The sequence below is a fragment of the Ranitomeya imitator genome, chromosome 6 (genome assembly GCF_032444005.1).
Source record: "Ranitomeya imitator isolate aRanImi1 chromosome 6, aRanImi1.pri, whole genome shotgun sequence".
Lineage (NCBI taxonomy): Eukaryota > Metazoa > Chordata > Amphibia > Anura > Dendrobatidae > Ranitomeya > Ranitomeya imitator.
The window spans coordinates 339,774,685-339,792,201 of NC_091287.1; the positions used below are offsets into that span (position 1 = coordinate 339,774,685).

General features: G+C 42.7%; 1 protein-coding gene across 1 annotated transcript in view; it reads right to left on the reverse strand.

Annotated features, from left to right (window-relative positions):
• The window catches only part of LOC138642625 (cytidine monophosphate-N-acetylneuraminic acid hydroxylase-like), a 399,876-nt gene that overhangs the window by 138,261 nt on the left and 244,098 nt on the right, over positions 1–17,517 (reverse strand). Inside the window, exons 5-8 of the mRNA XM_069730894.1 lie at positions 14,569–14,759; positions 13,115–13,262; positions 12,307–12,388; positions 11,839–11,976 (exon numbers count right to left, since the gene is read on the reverse strand). Coding sequence (XP_069586995.1) covers positions 11,839–11,976; positions 12,307–12,388; positions 13,115–13,262; positions 14,569–14,759 — 559 coding nt within the window. The remainder of the gene's footprint in view (positions 1–11,838; positions 11,977–12,306; positions 12,389–13,114; positions 13,263–14,568; positions 14,760–17,517) is intronic.

Below are 17,517 nucleotides of genomic sequence, written 5' to 3' on the forward strand. Positions count from 1 at the left end.
TATCCACCAAGAACAATGGCAACCTATTTATGGCACACAAATGGCTAAGAGATTATTAAGACATTAAGAGATGCCAGTTGGCAGATGTACAAGGACCCTTGTGCTTTTCTCTCTATCAGTGTCTTGAGGTTTACCAAAAGATCCAGGTAGATATAAATTAGTGGACGGACTTGCACCCATTAAACATTTATGAAAAGTTCTAGTTTTTAGAAATTCTGTAAGATAGTCTATTAAAGATGGGATTTCATCCCTCCTTCCCAGACAGAGCCAATAACAGCTCGGAAGTATATGAGCCTAGTTCACTTGATCAGCTGCCAAGTTATGACTGACAGCATCTCTGAAAGCACACAATCTCAGAGAAGACTGAAGAAATGGTCTGCAAGCAGAAATTTCACATACTGCACTCCAAGAGTAATAGATGTGGATATCTCTGCAATGGAGTGATGTAAAAGTGGCAAAATGATGGGAGCTTGAGGATTTTTAGAAGGTATTTAACTCTTTTTTTCTGCAAGAAACAGGTCCATTTGATCTTTTTAAAGAACTTGTTCTGCAGCAGCTCTTCTATAAAATCAATCTAGACAGGCTGCAGTGCCCCAATGTATCAATGACCATTGGGCATCCATGACCGTGGCGATGGTTCATGTGTTTTTCTTACTTGGAGCACTTTTGTTGGGTAAAAGAACCAAATGATGTACAGTTTTGAAGACACTCTGAACCAGGTTTTTAAAAAAAAAAAAAAAATCACAATTTGCTCATTACTCCTCTTGACAGGTGGCATTGCAATGAGATAGCCAATGTTATTCACTTTACCTGGTGTTAATGTTATGGATGACCACTGTGAGGCCATGCTCACAGGTTCAATATTTGGTCAGTATTTCACATCAGTATTTGTAAGCCAAAACCAGGAATGGGTGATAAATGCAGAAGTGGTGCATATGTTTCTATTATACTTTTCCTCTGATTTTTCCACTCCTGGTTTTGGCTTACAAATACTGGTGTAAGATACTCACCAAATACTGAACGTGTGAACGTGACCTAAAACTGATTGCAGGAAGCGAAGTTGTGTCTTTATCTCTCTTTTTCCTGCTCTTGTCTGTAAACTGCATATACAGTTAGGTCCATATATATTTGGACAGAGACAACATTTTTCTAATTTTGGTTATAGACATTACCACAATGCATTTCACTTGTTTAAGACTAAACTTCAGACAGAAAGGCCCATGTTATGATAAGGTAATTCAGTACCACAATGGACACAGAGGTCAGAGCACATACAGTGACCTGACAATAACCCAAAAACATAGAACGAGCTCTGAGACGTGGAAACTCTGCTGACCGCAATCCCTAATCCTCTCCAACCACACTAGAGGCAGCCGTGGATTGCGCCTAACGCTCCCTATGAAACTCGGCACAGCCTGGGAAACTAGCTAGCCTGAAGATAGAAAATAAGCCTTCCTTGCCTCAGAGAAATAACCCAAAGGAAAAGGCAGCCCCCACATATAATGACTGTGAGTTAAGATGAAAAGACAAACGTAGAGATGAAATAGATTTAGCAAAGTGAGGCCCGACTTTCTGAACAGAGCGAGGATAGGAAAGGTAACTTTGCGGTCAACACAAAACCCTACAAAAACCACGCAAAGGGGGCAAAAAGACCCTCCGTACCGAACTAACGGCACGGAGGTACACCCTCTGTGTCCCAGAGCTACCAGCAAGCAAGAAAAAACAAATAGACAAGCTGGACAGAAAAAACAGCAAACAAAAAAGCAAAGCGGAACTTAGCTATGCAGAGCAGCAGGCCACAGGAACGATCCAGGAGGAAACAGGTCCAATACTAGAACATTGACTGGAGGCCAGGATCAAAGCACTAGGTGGAGTTAAATAGAGCAGCACCTAACGACTTCACCACATCACCTGAGGAAGGAAACTCAGAAGCCGCAGTACCACTCTCCTCCACCAACGGAAGCTCACAGAGAGAATCAGCCGAAGTACCACTTGTGACCACAGGAGGGAGCTCTGCCACAGAATTCACAACAGTACCCCCCCCTTGAGGAGGGGTCACCGAACCCTCACCAGAGCCCCCAGTATGACCAGGATGAGCCATATGAAAGGCACGAACAAGATCGGGAGCATGGACATCAGAGGCAAAGACCCAGGAATTATCTTCCTGAGCATAACCCTTCCACTTAACCAGATACTGGAGTTTCCGTCTTGAAACACGAGAATCCAAAATCTTCTCCACAATATACTCCAACTCCCCCTCCACCAAAACCGGGGCAGGAGCATCAACAGATGGAACCATAGGCGCCACGTATCTCCGCAACAATGACCTATGGAATACGTTATGTATGGAAAAAGAATCTGGAAGGGTCAGACGAAAAGACACAGGATTAAGAACCTCAGAAATCCTATACGGACCAATGAAACGAGGTTTAAACTTAGGAGAGGAAACCTTCATAGGAATATGACGAGAAGATAACCAAACCAAATCCCCAACACGAAGTCGGGGACCCACACAGCGTCTGCGATTAGCGAAACGTTGAGCCTTCTCCTGGGACAAGGTCAAATTGTCCACTACATGAGTCCAAATCTGCTGCAACCTGTCCACCACAGTATCCACACCAGGACAGTCCAAAGACTCAACCTGCCCTGAAGAGAAACGAGGATGGAACCCAGAGTTGCAGAAAAACGGCGAAACCAAGGTAGCCGAGCTGGCTCGATTATTAAGGGCGAACTCAGCCAAAGGCAAAAAGGACACCCAGTCATCCTGATCAGCAGAAACAAAGCATCTCAGATAGGTTTCCAAGGTCTGATTGGTTCGTTCGGTCTGGCCATTAGTCTGAGGATGGAAAGCCGAGGAAAAAGACAAGTCAATGCCCATCCTACCACAAAAGGCTCGCCAAAACCTCGAAACAAACTGGGAACCTCTGTCAGAAACAATATTCTCTGGAATGCCATGTAAACGAACCACATGCTGGAAGAACAATGGCACCAAATCAGAGGAGGAAGGTAATTTAGACAAGGGTACCAAATGGACCATCTTAGAGAAGCGATCACAGACCACCCAAATGACTGACATCTTTTGAGAGACGGGAAGATCTGAAATAAAATCCATAGAGATATGTGTCCAAGGCCTCTTCAGGACCGGCAAGGGCAAAAGCAACCCACTGGCACGAGAACAGCAGGGCTTAGCCCGAGCACAAATCCCACAGGACTGCACAAAAGAACGCACATCCCGCGACAGAGATGGCCACCAAAAGGATCTAGCCACTAACTCTCTGGTACCAAAGATTCCAGGATGACCAGCCAACACCGAACAATGAACCTCAGAGATAACTTTATTCATCCACCTATCAGGGACAAACAGTTTCTCCGCTGGGCAACGATCAGGTTTATTAGCCTGAAATTTTTGCAGCACCCGCCGCAAATCAGGGGAGATGGCAGACACAATTACTCCCTCTTTGAGGATACCCGCCGGCTCCGATAAACCCGGAGAGTCGGGCACAAAACTCATAGACAGAGCATCCGCCTTCACATTTTTAGAGCCCGGAAGGTACGAAATCACAAAGTCAAAACGGGCAAAAAACAACGACCAACGAGCCTGTCTAGGATTCAACCTCTTGGCAGACTCGAGATAAGTCAAGTTCTTATGATCAGTCAAGACCACCACGCGATGCTTATCTCCTTCAAGCCAATGACGCCACTCCTCGAATGCCCACTTCATGGCCAGCAACTCTCGATTGCCCACATCATAATTTCGCTCAGCAGGCGAAAACTTCCTGGAAAAGAAGGCGCATGGTTTCATCACCGAGCAATCAGAACTTCTCTGCGACAAAACAGCCCCTGCTCCAATCTCAGAAGCATCAACCTCAACCTGGAATGGAAGCGAAACATCTGGTTGACACAACACAGGGGCAGAAGAAAAACGACGCTTCAACTCTTGAAAAGCTTCCACAGCAGCAGAAGACCAATTGACCACATCAGCACCCTTCTTGGTCAAATCGGTCAATGTTTTAGCAATACTAGAAAAATTGCAGATGAAGCGACGATAAAAATTAGCAAAGCCCAGGAACTTTTGCAGACTTTTCAGAGATGTCGGCTGAGTCCAATCATGGATGGCTTGGACCTTAACAGGGTCCATCTCGATAGTAGAAGGGGAAAAGATGAACCCCAAAAATGAAACCTTCTGAACACCAAAGAGACACTTTGATCCCTTCACAAACAAAGAATTAGCACGCAGGACCTGAAACACCGTTCTGACCTGCTTCACATGAGACTCCCAATCATCCGAGAAGATCAAAATGTCATCCAAGTACACAATCAGGAATTTATCCAGGTACTCTCGGAAGATGTCATGCATAAAGGACTGAAACACTGATGGAGCATTGGCAAGTCCAAATGGCATTACTAGATACTCAAAATGGCCCTCGGGCGTATTAAATGCAGTTTTCCATTCATCGCCTCGCTTAATACGCACAAGATTATACGCACCGCAAAGATCTATCTTGGTGAACCAACTAGCCCCCTTAATCCGAGCAAACAAATCAGATAACAACGGCAAGGGGTACTGAAATTTAACCGTGATCTTATTTAGAAGGCGGTAATCTATACAAGGTCTCAGCGAACCATCCTTCTTGGCTACAAAAAAGAACCCTGCTCCTAATGGCGACGATGACGGGCGAATATGCCCCTTCTCCAAGGACTCCTTCACATAACTCCGCATAGCGGCGTGCTCAGGCACAGATAAATTAAACAGTCGACCTTTTGGGAATTTACTACCAGGAATCAAATCGATAGCACAATCACAATCCCTATGCGGAGGTAGGGTGTCGGACTTGGGCTCATCAAATACATCCCGGTAATCAGACAAGAACTCTGGAACCTCAGAAGGGGTGGATGACGAAATTGACAGAAATGGGACATCACCATGTACCCCCTGACAACCCCAGCTGGACACAGACATGGATTTCCAATCTAATACTGGATTATGGACTTGTAGCCATGGCAACCCCAACACGACCACATCATGCAGATTATGCAACACCAGAAAGCGAATAACCTCCTGATGTGCAGGAGCCATGCACATGGTCAGCTGGGTCCAGTACTGAGGCTTATTCTTGGCCAAAGGCGTATCATCAATTCCTCTCAATGGAATAGGACACTGCAAGGGCTCCAAGAAAAACCCACAACGCCTAGCATACTCCAAGTCCATCAAATTCAGGGCAGCGCCTGAATCCACAAATGCCATGACAGAATACGATGACAAAGAGCAGATCAAGGTAACGGACAGAAGAAATTTTGACTGTACCGTACCAATGGTGGCAGACCTAGCGAACCGCTTAGTGCGCTTAGGACAATCAGAGATAGCATGAGTGGAATCACCACAGTAGAAACACAGCCCATTCAGACGTCTGTGTTCTTGCCGTTCAACTCTGGTCAAAGTCCTATCGCACTGCATAGGCTCAGGTTTAAGCTCAGGTAATACCGCCAACTGGTGCACAGATTTACGCTCACGCAAGCGTCGACCGATCTGAATGGCCAAAGACATAGACTCATTCAGACCAGCAGGCATAGGAAATCCCACCATGACATCCTTAAGGCTTCAGAGAGACCCTTTCTGAAAATAGCTGCGAGCGCACCTTCATTCCATTGAGTGAGTACGGACCACTTTCTAAATTTCTGACAATATACCTCTATCTCATCCTGACCCTGACACAGAGCCAGCAAATTTTTCTCTGCCTGATCCACTGAATTAGGTTCATCGTACAGCAATCCGAGCGCCAGGAAAAATGCATCGATATTACTTAATGCAGGATCTCCTGACGCAAGATAAAATGCCCAGTCCTGAGGGTCGCCACGTAAAAAAGAAATAATGATCCTAACTTGTTGAACTGGGTCACCAGAGGAGCGAGGTTTCAAAGCCAGAAATAGTTTACAATTATTTTTGAAACTCAGAAATTTAGTTCTATCTCCAAAAAACAAATCAGGAATAGGAATTCTCGGTTCTAACATAGAATTCTGAACCACAAAGTCTTGAATATTTTGTACTCTTGCCGTGAGCTGATCCACACATGAAGACAGACCTTTAATGTCCATCGCTACACCGGTGTCCTGAACCACCCAAATGTCTAGGGGAAAAAAAGGCAAAACACAGTGCAGAGAAAAAAAAATGGTCTCAGAACTTCTTTTTTCCCTCTATTGAGAATCATTAGTACTTTGGGCCTCCAGTACTGTTATGATAAGGTAATTCAGTACCACAATGGACATAGAGGTCAGAGCACATACAGTGACCTGACAATAACCCAAAAACATAGAACGAGCTCTGAGACGTGGAAACTCTGCTGACCGCAATCCCTAATCCTCTCCAACCACACTAGAGGCAGCCGTGGATTGCGCCTAACGCTCCCTATGCAACTCGGCACAGCCTGAGAAACTAGCTAGCCTGAAGATAGAAAATAAGCCTACCTTGCCTCAGAGAAATACCCCAAAGGAAAAGGCAGCCCCCACATATAATGACTGTGAGTTAAGATGAAAAGACAAACGTAGAGATGAAATAGATTTAGCAAAGTGAGGCCCGACTTTCTGAACAGAGCGAGGATAGGAAAGGTAACTTTGCGGTCAACACAAAACCCTACAAAAACCACGCAAAGGGGGCAAAAAGACCCTCCGTACCGAACTAACGGCACGGAGGTACACCCTCTGTGTCCCAGAGCTACCAGCAAGCAAGAAAAAACAAATAGACAAGCTGGACAGAAAAAACAGCAAACAAAAAAGCAAAGCGGAACTTAGCTATGCAGAGCAGCAGGCCACAGGAACGATCCAGGAGGAAACAGGTCCAATACTAGAACATTGACTGGAGGCCAGGATCAAAGCACTAGGTGGAGTTAAATAGAGCAGCACCTAACGACTTCACCACATCACCTGAGGAAGGAAACTCAGAAGCCGCAGTACCACTCTCCTCCACCAACGGAAGCTCACAGAGAGAATCAGCCGAAGTACCACTTGTGACCACAGGAGGGAGCTCTGCCACAGAATTCACAACAGGCCCACAAACAAACAGCAACAGAAAACCACCGCAGTGAAGGCCTGGCAGAGCATCAAAAAGGAGGAAACACAGCGTCTGGTGATGTCCATGAGTTCAAGACTTCAGGCAGTCAGTGCCAATAAAGGGTTTTCAACCAAGTGCTAAAAATGAAAATTTTATTTAAAATTATGTAATCTGTCCAATTACTTTTGGTCCCTTTAAAAACAGGGTGGCACATGTTAAGGAGCTGAAACTCCTAAATCCTTCATCCAATTTTAATGTGGATATCCTCAAATGAAAGCTGAAAGTCTGAACTTCTACTGCATCTGAATTGTTTTGTTTAAAATTCATTGTGGTAATGTCTATAACCAAATTAGAAAAATGTTGTCTCTGTTTAAATATATATGGACGTAATTGTAGACATAACAGATTATTTCAGTTCAGGGGAAGCCGAAACCAGGAGTGGAACAATCAGAGGAAATTTATAATAGAAACATGTCACCACTTCTGTATTTGTCACCCACTCCTGATGTATAATACTAACCATATACTGAACGTGTGAACATGGCCTGAGGCTGAGGTTTCACATGGTGACTAATCAGCTGCCTTATAAAACTCATAGTGGTTGTAGAAATTCATTACAAATTGCTTGTTCAATGTTAACGGGGTTGTCCGGTCAAAACCAAGTCTGTATTCACTCTGTATGACTGCAGACTTATGAATCCCCCCCAGCGCATGCACTGTGCCCTGTGGGGATTTGCCATTTTCAGACCGGGGAAAGGAGGGTATATATCAGTTATACAACCCCTGGCCAGTGCTCGCTGCCTCGTTTTATAAAAGTGTATGGAGAGCAAGGCAGCACCCACTGGCCAGGGAATATATAACTCATACATACTCTCCGTTCCCCGGTCTGAAACCAATGACATTCATAGGTTTGCAGTCAAACACAGTGATTGCAGACTTATCGTTTTGACCGGACCACCCCTTTAATGTCTGCACAGTTTCGCAGAAACAATGTTTCCATTAACAATAAACAAGCAGTTTGTATTGAAGTTCCAAAGAAAGAGCAGAAATACTGTAATATTCTACTTCACTTCCGAGCCCCGGCATGTGCCCAAACAGTAGTTTACCCCCACATATGGGGTATCACCGTACTCAGGAGAAACTGGACAACAAATATTGGGGTCAAATTTCTCCTGTTACCCTTTGGAAAATAAAAAATTGCGGGCTAAAAAATCATTTTTGAGAAAAGAAATGTTTTTTTTATTTTCATGGCTCTGCGTTATTAACTTCTGTGAAGCACTTGAGGGTTCAAAGTGCTCACCACACATCTAGATTAGTTCCTTAGTTTCCAAAATGGGGTCATTTGTGGGGGATCCCCAATGTTTAGGCACACAGGGGCTCTCCAAACGCGACATGGTGTCCGCTAATGATTGGAGCTATTTTTCCATTTAAAAAGCCAAATGGCGCGCCTTCCCCTCCGAGCCCTGCCGTGCGCCCAAACAGTGGTTTACCCCCACATATGAGGTATCGGCGTACTCGGGAGCAATTGCCCAACTAATTTTAGGATCCATTTTATCCTATTGCTCATGTGAAAATGAAAAAATTGAGGCGAAAAGAAATTTTTTGTGAAAACAAAAGTACTTTTTCATTTTTACAGATCAATTTGTGAAGCACCTGAGGGTTTAAAGTGCTCACTAGGCATCTAGATAAGTTCCTTGGGGGGTCCAGTTTCCAAAATGGGGTCACTTGTGGGGGAGCTCCAATGTTTAGGCACACAGGGTCTCTCCAAACGCGACATGGTGTCCGCTAACGATGGAGATAATTTTTCATTCAAAAAGTCAAATGGTGCTCCTTCCCTTCCGAGCCTTACCATGTGCCCAAACAGTGGTTTACCCCCACATGTGAGGTATCGGTGTACTCAGGAGAAATTGCCCAACAAATTTTAGGATCCATTTTATCCTGTTGCCCATGTGAAAATGAAAAAATTGAGGCTAAAAGAATTTTTTTGTGAAAAAAAAGTACTTTTTCATTTTTACGGATCAATTTGTGAAGCACGTGGGGGTTTAAAGTGCTCACTATGCATCTAGATAAGTTCCTTGGGGCGCCTAGTTTCCAAAATGGGGTCACTTGTGGGGGAGCTCCAATTTTTAGGCACACGGGGGCTCTCCAAATGTGACATGGTGTCCGCTAATGAGTGCAGCCAATTTTTCATTCAAAAAGTCAAATGGCGCTCCTTCCCTTCCAAGCCCTGCCGTGCGCCCAAACAGTGGTTTACCCCCACATATGAGGTATCAGCGTACTCAGGACAAATTGGACAACAACTTTCGTGGTTCAGTTTCTCCTTTTACCATTGGGAAAATAAAAAAATTGTTGCTGAAAAATCATTTTTGTGACTAAAAAGTTAAATGTTCATTTTTTCCTTCCATGTTGCTTCTGCTGCTGTGAAGCACCTGAAGGGTTAATAAACTTCTTGAATGTGGTTTTGTGCACCTTGAGGGGTGCAGTTTTTAGAATGGTGTCACCTTTGGGTATTTTCAGCCATATAGACCCCTCAATCTGACTTCAAATGTGAGGTGGTCCCTAAAAAAATGGTTTTGTAAATTTCGTTGTAAAAATGAGAAATCGCTGGTCAAATTTTAACCCTTTAACTTCCTAGCAAAAAAAAATTTTGTTTCCAAAATTGTGCTGATGTAAAGTATACATGTGGGAAGTGTTATTTATTAACTATTTTGTGTCACATAACTCTCTGGTTTAACAGAATAAAAATTCAAAATGTGAAAATTGCGAAATTTTCGAAATTTTCGCCAAATTTCCGTTTTTATCACAAATAAACACAGAATTTATTGACCTAAATTTACCACTAACATGAAGCCCAATATGTCATGAAAAAACAATCTCAGAACCGCTAGGATCCATTGAAGCGTTCCTGAGTTATTACCTCATAAAGGGACACTGGTCAGAATTGCAAAAAACGGCCAGGTCTTTAAGGTCAAAATAGGCTGGGTCATGAAGGGGTTAAGAGCGACCGGACCCGGTACCGAGTACCCTGCTGCCTTGGTAGGGTGCTCAATATGACTGTCTGGAGATTTAGTTTTCATCGCAGCAGCTGAATTATTTACAGCTACTAGCGAGCCTGAGCACATGTGGGGGTTGCCTGGTTGCTAGGGAATCCCCACATGTAATCAGACTGGCTAATAGCTGTAGATCATTCAGCTGCCGCAATGAAAACTAAATCTCCGAGCAGTCATAAATACTCGGAGTTCACTTGAGCAACGAGTATACTCGCTCATCACTAGTCCTGACAAGATACAGTGACTTGAAAAAATATTCATAACTAGTGTTGAGCGATACCGTCCGATACTTGAAAGCATCGGTATCGGATAGTATCGGCCGATACCCGAAAAATATCGGATATCGCCGATACCGATATCCGATACCAATACAAGTCAATGGGACATCAAGTATCGGAAGGTATTCTCATGGTTCCCAGGGTCTGAAGGAGAGGAAACTCTCCTTCAGGCCCTGGGATCCATAGGGATGTGTAAAATAAAGAATTAAAATAAAAAATATTGATATATTTACCTCTCCGGCGGCCCCTGAACTCAGAGCGGGTAACCGGCAGGCTTCTTTGTTCAAAATCAGCGCTTTTAGGACCTGAGAATCACGTCCCGGCTTCTGATTGGTCGCGGGCCGCCCATGTGACCGCCACGCGACCAATCACAAGCCGTGACGTCATTCGCAGGTCCTTAACGCGCTCATTTTTTAAAAATGAGCGCGTTAATGACTTTCAAAGACGTAGCGGCTTGTGATTGGTCGCGTGGCCGCGACCAATCACAAGCCGCTACGTCTTTGAAAGCCATTAACGCGCTCATTTTTAAAAATGAGCGCGTTAATAGCTTGCGGTGACGTCGCGGCTTGTGATTGGTCGCGGCCACGCGACCAATCACAAGCCGCTACGTCTTTGAAAGTCATTAACGCGCTCATTTTTAAAAATGAGCGCGTTAATAGCTTGCGGTGACGTCGCGGCTTGTGATTGGTCGCGGCCACGCGACCAATCACAAGCCGCTACGTCTTTGAAAGTCATTAACGCGCTCATTTTTAAAAATGAGCGCGTTAATAGCTTGCGGTGACGTCGCGGCTTGTGATTGGTCGCGTGGCGGTCACATGGGCGGCCCGCGACCAATCAGAAGCCGGGACGTGATTCTCAGGTCCTAAAAGCGCTGATTTTGAACAACGAAGCCTGCCGGTTACCCGCGCTGAGTGCAGGGGCCGCCGGAGAGGTAAATATATCAATATTTTTTATTTTAATTCTTTATTTTACACATCTCTATGTATCCGATACCGATACCCGATACCACAAAAGTATCGGATCTCGGTATTGGAATTCCGATACCGCAAGTATCGGCCGATACCCGATACTTGCGGTATCGGAATGCTCAACACTATTCATAACCCTTGAACTTTTCCACATTTTTTCACGTTGCACCAACATACATAAATGTATTTTACGTTGAATGAATTCCTAGAGGAAATATGAATACCAAAACCCATGATCACAGATTTCCATGCACATTTTCCAATAGAAAACGTTCTTACAGTTTTTTGTTCTGAAACATTGTCTGTGGCTGAATGGTTTAGCATGTGGTTTTTATTTTTTACTTTAACTTTTTCTTCCATCACACCATAACTGGTTTCACACATTGTTATAACCTTATTATAGTGCTTTCGTCACTGGATTAAACTCCTCCTAAATATCTGAAAGCATTGTGAATACAGATATTCTATAAAGTTGTTTATATATCTTTCTATTTTACCTGTAAACTTTCCACCGCTGAATGTCATTGGAAATCCTGACGCCCCTCCTGCAAAGTCACTCATCATTACAGCAACGTCCATGGGGAGTTTATTCCCATTGGGCCTAGTGCAGTCTACTGTATTAAGTATTTTATGGCCTGCAAGTTAAAAAGTTATTTATTATTAACATCAAACACAGCAGTAACGCTGAAAATTCATCTTTTTTTGTTTGCAGGATATTTGTTCATTTACTATTAGAACAATAGGGTTAAAATGAGAGCAGCTCTAATATCGATTGTCTGAGTCATTAGCAGGGCAATCAATGATGGATTTGGTTTAGGGTGTAAACTATTGGACCTTGTTAGAAAAGTGTCAAAAATATTCACAAAATGGTCACCCTTGGGGAACTTCCTGCCTATTTCAGACTTATATAAGTCAAACCTGCGTTTTGGCCAAGTGTTTCTAAATGATCAGTAGTAATTCTTTACCTTTGTAGTCCACTATGATGCAGGTGTCCATTTCAGGGTGAACTCCGTCCATCAGAATCATAAATCGAAGATGTTCATTGACCTGAAGCAAATAAAAATAAGAGTACTGTAGATCTGAAAGTGTCATATGTTTTTCCTCAAGGGCCTATCTAGTAACCTTTTAAAAATGAATCTGTCAGCAGATGTATGCTATGTAATTTGAGAGCAGCACGATGTAGGGGCTAAGAGCCTGACTCCAGGGATGTGTCAATTATTAGGCTATGTATTGCTGTTTCAATAAAATCGGTGTTTTATCAGCAGGAGATTATCATTACATGATTAAGTGTTGCATATCTCCAAATCAACTGTTCTGTGTAATCCCACCCCCCTGCTGCTGATTTCTGTCAATGCACAATGTACACAGAAAACTGCCAATCAGTGGTGTGGGCGACATTATACAGGGCTCAGTATTTGAGCACTACAAGATCTGCAAGAAAAAAAGACCAGCAAACAACACATAGCTGGAATCATGGTCTTAGCCCCTACATCTTGCTGCTCTCAGATTACATAGCAACAACGTGCAACAGATTCCCCTTACGGTCCACATTCTTTATTATAATACTGCCTGATACTGCATAAGTAATAAGATTAAGTAAAGGAATATAAACGTGGACATGCTGATTTCTGGCCAATATACTATATATCAGACACATTTTATGTAAGAAAAGTTTATGAACAGTTTATGTATGTACTAAAATCTATTGTGACTATAACTGTGAACCCAGACTGACACTGACAATTATTATGTAAAAGAAATGATCTGGCCGACCTGTTGCCATACTCCAAAGGGAACAACATTGACGTTTGTTAGAGCAATGCCACTCTTGTCGAGATACCAAAAGACTGGACGTTCGGTTTTCCCGACAAATATTGGAACATCTGGTCTTCTTTCAGAAAGTTTCTTAAGTGTTGGGTAACTGGCAACAGAAAAGGCGGATAGTGAGTAAATCTAAATTGATATAATAAAACCTACATGAATAAGATCTGCCCTCAAGCCATACTTTTAGGACTTTGCAATGGGTCAAAAACATCTGAGCATTCTGCTAATGGAAATATTAACCTTTTACTTAACTTTTACTTAACATTAAATTGGTGGGAACTATGTACAATAGATAGTGGGTGCATAAGTTCACAAACGTATAAAATATGGAGCACCTCCTCTCTACTTCTTCCAAGTTCACTTGTTTCTGCCTCACGTTCCTCAGTTTTCACCACAACCCAGCTCAGTGCTACAGTCCAGTAAGTGAGAGTCCTATACTAAAACCGGCGTTCCGCCTGTTTTTCCATTAGGGAAATAAGCTTGAGACTATGGCCTTTGCCCGGTCTTTCTGCTGACTGACACCATGGGAGTCCCACCCTGGGCACTCTCTTCATTTCACGCTCCCTGTTCTGTACTGGCACGTTACCTTTCTGAGTTGTAAATTTGGGGCTGTACTGCTAGGCGAGCTGTCCCAGGATCCGTCTCCAGTAAATCTCTCTGTTCTTCAATCACTTTCCTTCCTCTACTCCGCATCTCGTAATTCACTGTCTCGGCTACACTCACATTGAGGACACCCATGTAATGTGGCTCTGGTCACTATTCAGACCATAGGTCTGCTTCTGATGCACGCTGGGCCCCAGCTGACTTCCCGACAGGAAACTGTTTGTCCCTGCACCTTAGCCCTTCCCACTCTGGGCTTGTCCCAATCATTAACCCTAACTCTCCCTACTGTCGGTCAAACTTCAAAACTATGACAAATAATACATGCCACAATGCACATTACATATCATAACAATACACGTGTCATCAAGGGGGAATGTGGGCAGTATGTCCATCTCCTTACACAACCAGGTATAGAAAATGACAGTCAAGTCTTGGTTGGTATTAGACTATTATTACCAGGCTTTAGAAAATTCATTATCTGAATTGGATGCTACCACTTTGCATCATCGAGCACTGAGCCCACAAATTACCACTAGGTTAAATGAGAAGTGTACAGGGATCAAAGTCTGGGTATAGCACACATCATTGGTTATAACTATGTAATAAAGTTAATATTTTAATATTAATTATAATGGTGCAATTTATTTCCGAAGAAAATATTTGTACACACCCTTTTACTGCTCTTTTCTTACTACATAGCAGATAGAAAAGACTGTAATAAATGTGAATATCATAATGGTATAATTTTCAAATTGTGCAAATTTCATGAGAACCATTCAGATCTGAACATAGATACATACCTTAGATGATCAGAGTGCATGTGACTTATGTAAATTAGATCAGCCCGGCACAATCTCTCCAACCAGTCGGAAGGAGGCTCATGAAGTAACCACCATCCACGAGCAAAGGCTGGACCAGTCAGCCAGGGATCAAAGACCATATACGTTTCTCCAAGTTTCAACTCCATGCAGGCGTGTGTTAGATAGGTAATCTATGAGGACAGATTATTGGTCACTATTTTACAGGAGTAGACAATGAATGGTATTTCTCAAAGAGAAGGTCTCCTGGAGAATTTTTACTGTATTTATTGGTGTGAAACTGCTATTCAGATTGTTTTTGATTTTCTCTAGGTGCCTATGTTCTTTTGTTATGGCTAATTTTGTCAGAACCCAATCAACATACAAATAGGTAGCACTGAATAAACAATAACTAAGTATTCGATTTATGTGAAAAAAAAGATCATTCTCAGCACTTCTTCAATTACATATGTCCTTACTTATCAATTACGAAGTGTCAATACATGTGAGCAAAGTACATTGAGAGCTCAATTACACTGCTGGCTATTAAATGACCGCTGATTGGAGGTCGTTTACTTGTCTGACTGCAATTATATGAACATGGAATGATCATTAATACAATTTTTTTTTGAGCATAGAATACCAAGTTATTGGTTTATACGGGGTGAGGTGCTGTCAATAATATGATTTGTATGCTTGTTTAAAAATCCTTGCACCCTAGCATTTTCGATAGGTGGTTACCAGCCTATGAACGCTAGTTTCCAAACTGTAAGTGGCCTATAAGGAGAGATGTATTACAAAGTTTCTTGTATTAGCTGGTTATATTGCTTCATGCAACGTTTGATGAAACACTTTTTCATTATTTGAGATTGACATTTTGGGGCTTTCAGAACCAATTCATAGTTTACCATTGAGCTATGATCTGTTGTAACTTATAGTGGAAATTTCTATTAGATCATGCATGTATAAGATTTCAGTTTGTATAGCATAGACAGACCAAGATATCTCAAAATTACTTAAGGTACCTACACACTAAGCGAGGTCGCTAGCGAGATCGCTGCTGAGTCACAAGTTTTGTGACGCAACAGCGACCTCAGTAGCGATCTCGCTATGTGTGACACGTAGCAGCGACCAGGCCCCTGCTGTGAGATCGCTGGTCGTGTCGGAATGGCCTGGACCTTTTTTTGATCGTTGAGGTCCCGCTGGGTAGCACACATCGCTGTGTTTGACACCTTACCAACGACCTCGTTGACGACTCAGACACCGACACATAGGCGTGCATTTGCGTTGCCTTTTCCGCACCCCTCCGCTCCGATTGGTGGTCGCTACTAAATATAGAAGCACAATCATGTTCACAGATGCTTAATAAGTCATAGATTCCCCAGTTATATACCACATTTAAAAAAAAAATAATGCAGGGATATGTTTGATCCATAATTAGATCGTGGTCATAGAAAAAGTATTAGTACAGATGGGATGGGCAACAAACCGATAAGTACTATCTGTACTAATACTTTTTCTATGACCACGATCTAATTATGGATAAAACATATCCCTGCATTATTTTTTTTTAAATGTGGTATATAACTGGGGAATCTATGACTTATTAAGCATCTGTGAACATGATTGTGCTTCTATATTTGTGGGTATACTGTGACTGATGTTATCTGGTAACCGGATTATTTAATTTACCAGAAACAGTGTATTTTTTGCCTCCTGGCAAGAGGTATTGGATGTATTATTGATATATGATATGGCACAATTAGCAAACTTATTGTTATAAGATTATTCTATATCTCTGCTCACAGCTGCACCTTAGTTATAAGGTATCAGGATTCATCTAAATAGGAATCCTGAAAAAAAGAAAAAACTGGTATATGAAAATATTGGTATATACCTATGCAGGTGTTATTTAAGCACTATTAAAACACATTAGCACTTTAATTATACTGGTGTTGGTGGTGGTATTTCTTTGTTAGTCATCCTTGGAGTCTTAAGGGAGAGCCGTCGTCGAGTGGGGGCACCATGTCGAACTTAGGGTGCCAACCTCCGTGGTGAGGTAGGGAGAGCGCACCCCCTCACTTGTTATGCCTCTATCCTTTTTAGAGTTAAGTTTATATTGTTAAGATTAACCTGTCTCCTGACCCTTAATTAGGTCATTTTTTACCTAATAAAATAAAAGTTATACTTTAGGGGCATTTTTTTTGCTCTTTATGGTCGATAACAATATTTTTATGCTCCGTTTCTATTGTTTTTGGTTTATTAATATAGCTCTTACATAACATACAAGTGTGTTTTGGATCACTGTCCTTGTGCAACACCAAAGATGATTTAACTAAGTGCATTGCAAACCTCTTGCAACGACATCATGGTGCAGAATTCTGTGGTAGCCATAATTAGTAAATATGCATTGACTTTGGAAAAAATCACTAAAGGTACCGTCACACTCAGCGACGCTGCAGCGATATAGACAACGAGCCGATCGCTGCAGCGTCGCTGTTTAGGTCGCTGTTGAGACGTCAAACACAGCAGCTCCAGAACGATGCAGTGACGTAACGGCGACTCACTTATCGTTGTAGCTGGCTGTTAGCTCCATGCAAAACATTGCTGGCATCGTTGCTTTTGCTGTCAAACACGACGATACACGCCGACCTGACGACCAAATAAAGTTCTGGACTCCTAGCTCTGACCAGTGATATCACAGCGGGATCCAGATCGCTGCTGCGTGTCAAACACAACGAGATCGCTATCCAGGACGCTGCAACGTCACGGATCGTTGTCATTCTCGTTATAAAGTTGCTGAGTGTGAAGGTACCTTTACAGTATCACCAGCAAAGCACCCCTACACCATAACACTTCACCCTCCATGCTTCACTGTGGGCACCACAATTGTAGAAACGATCCAATCACCTTTTGTGCTTATCATAAAAATATGGTGGTACCAAAAATCTA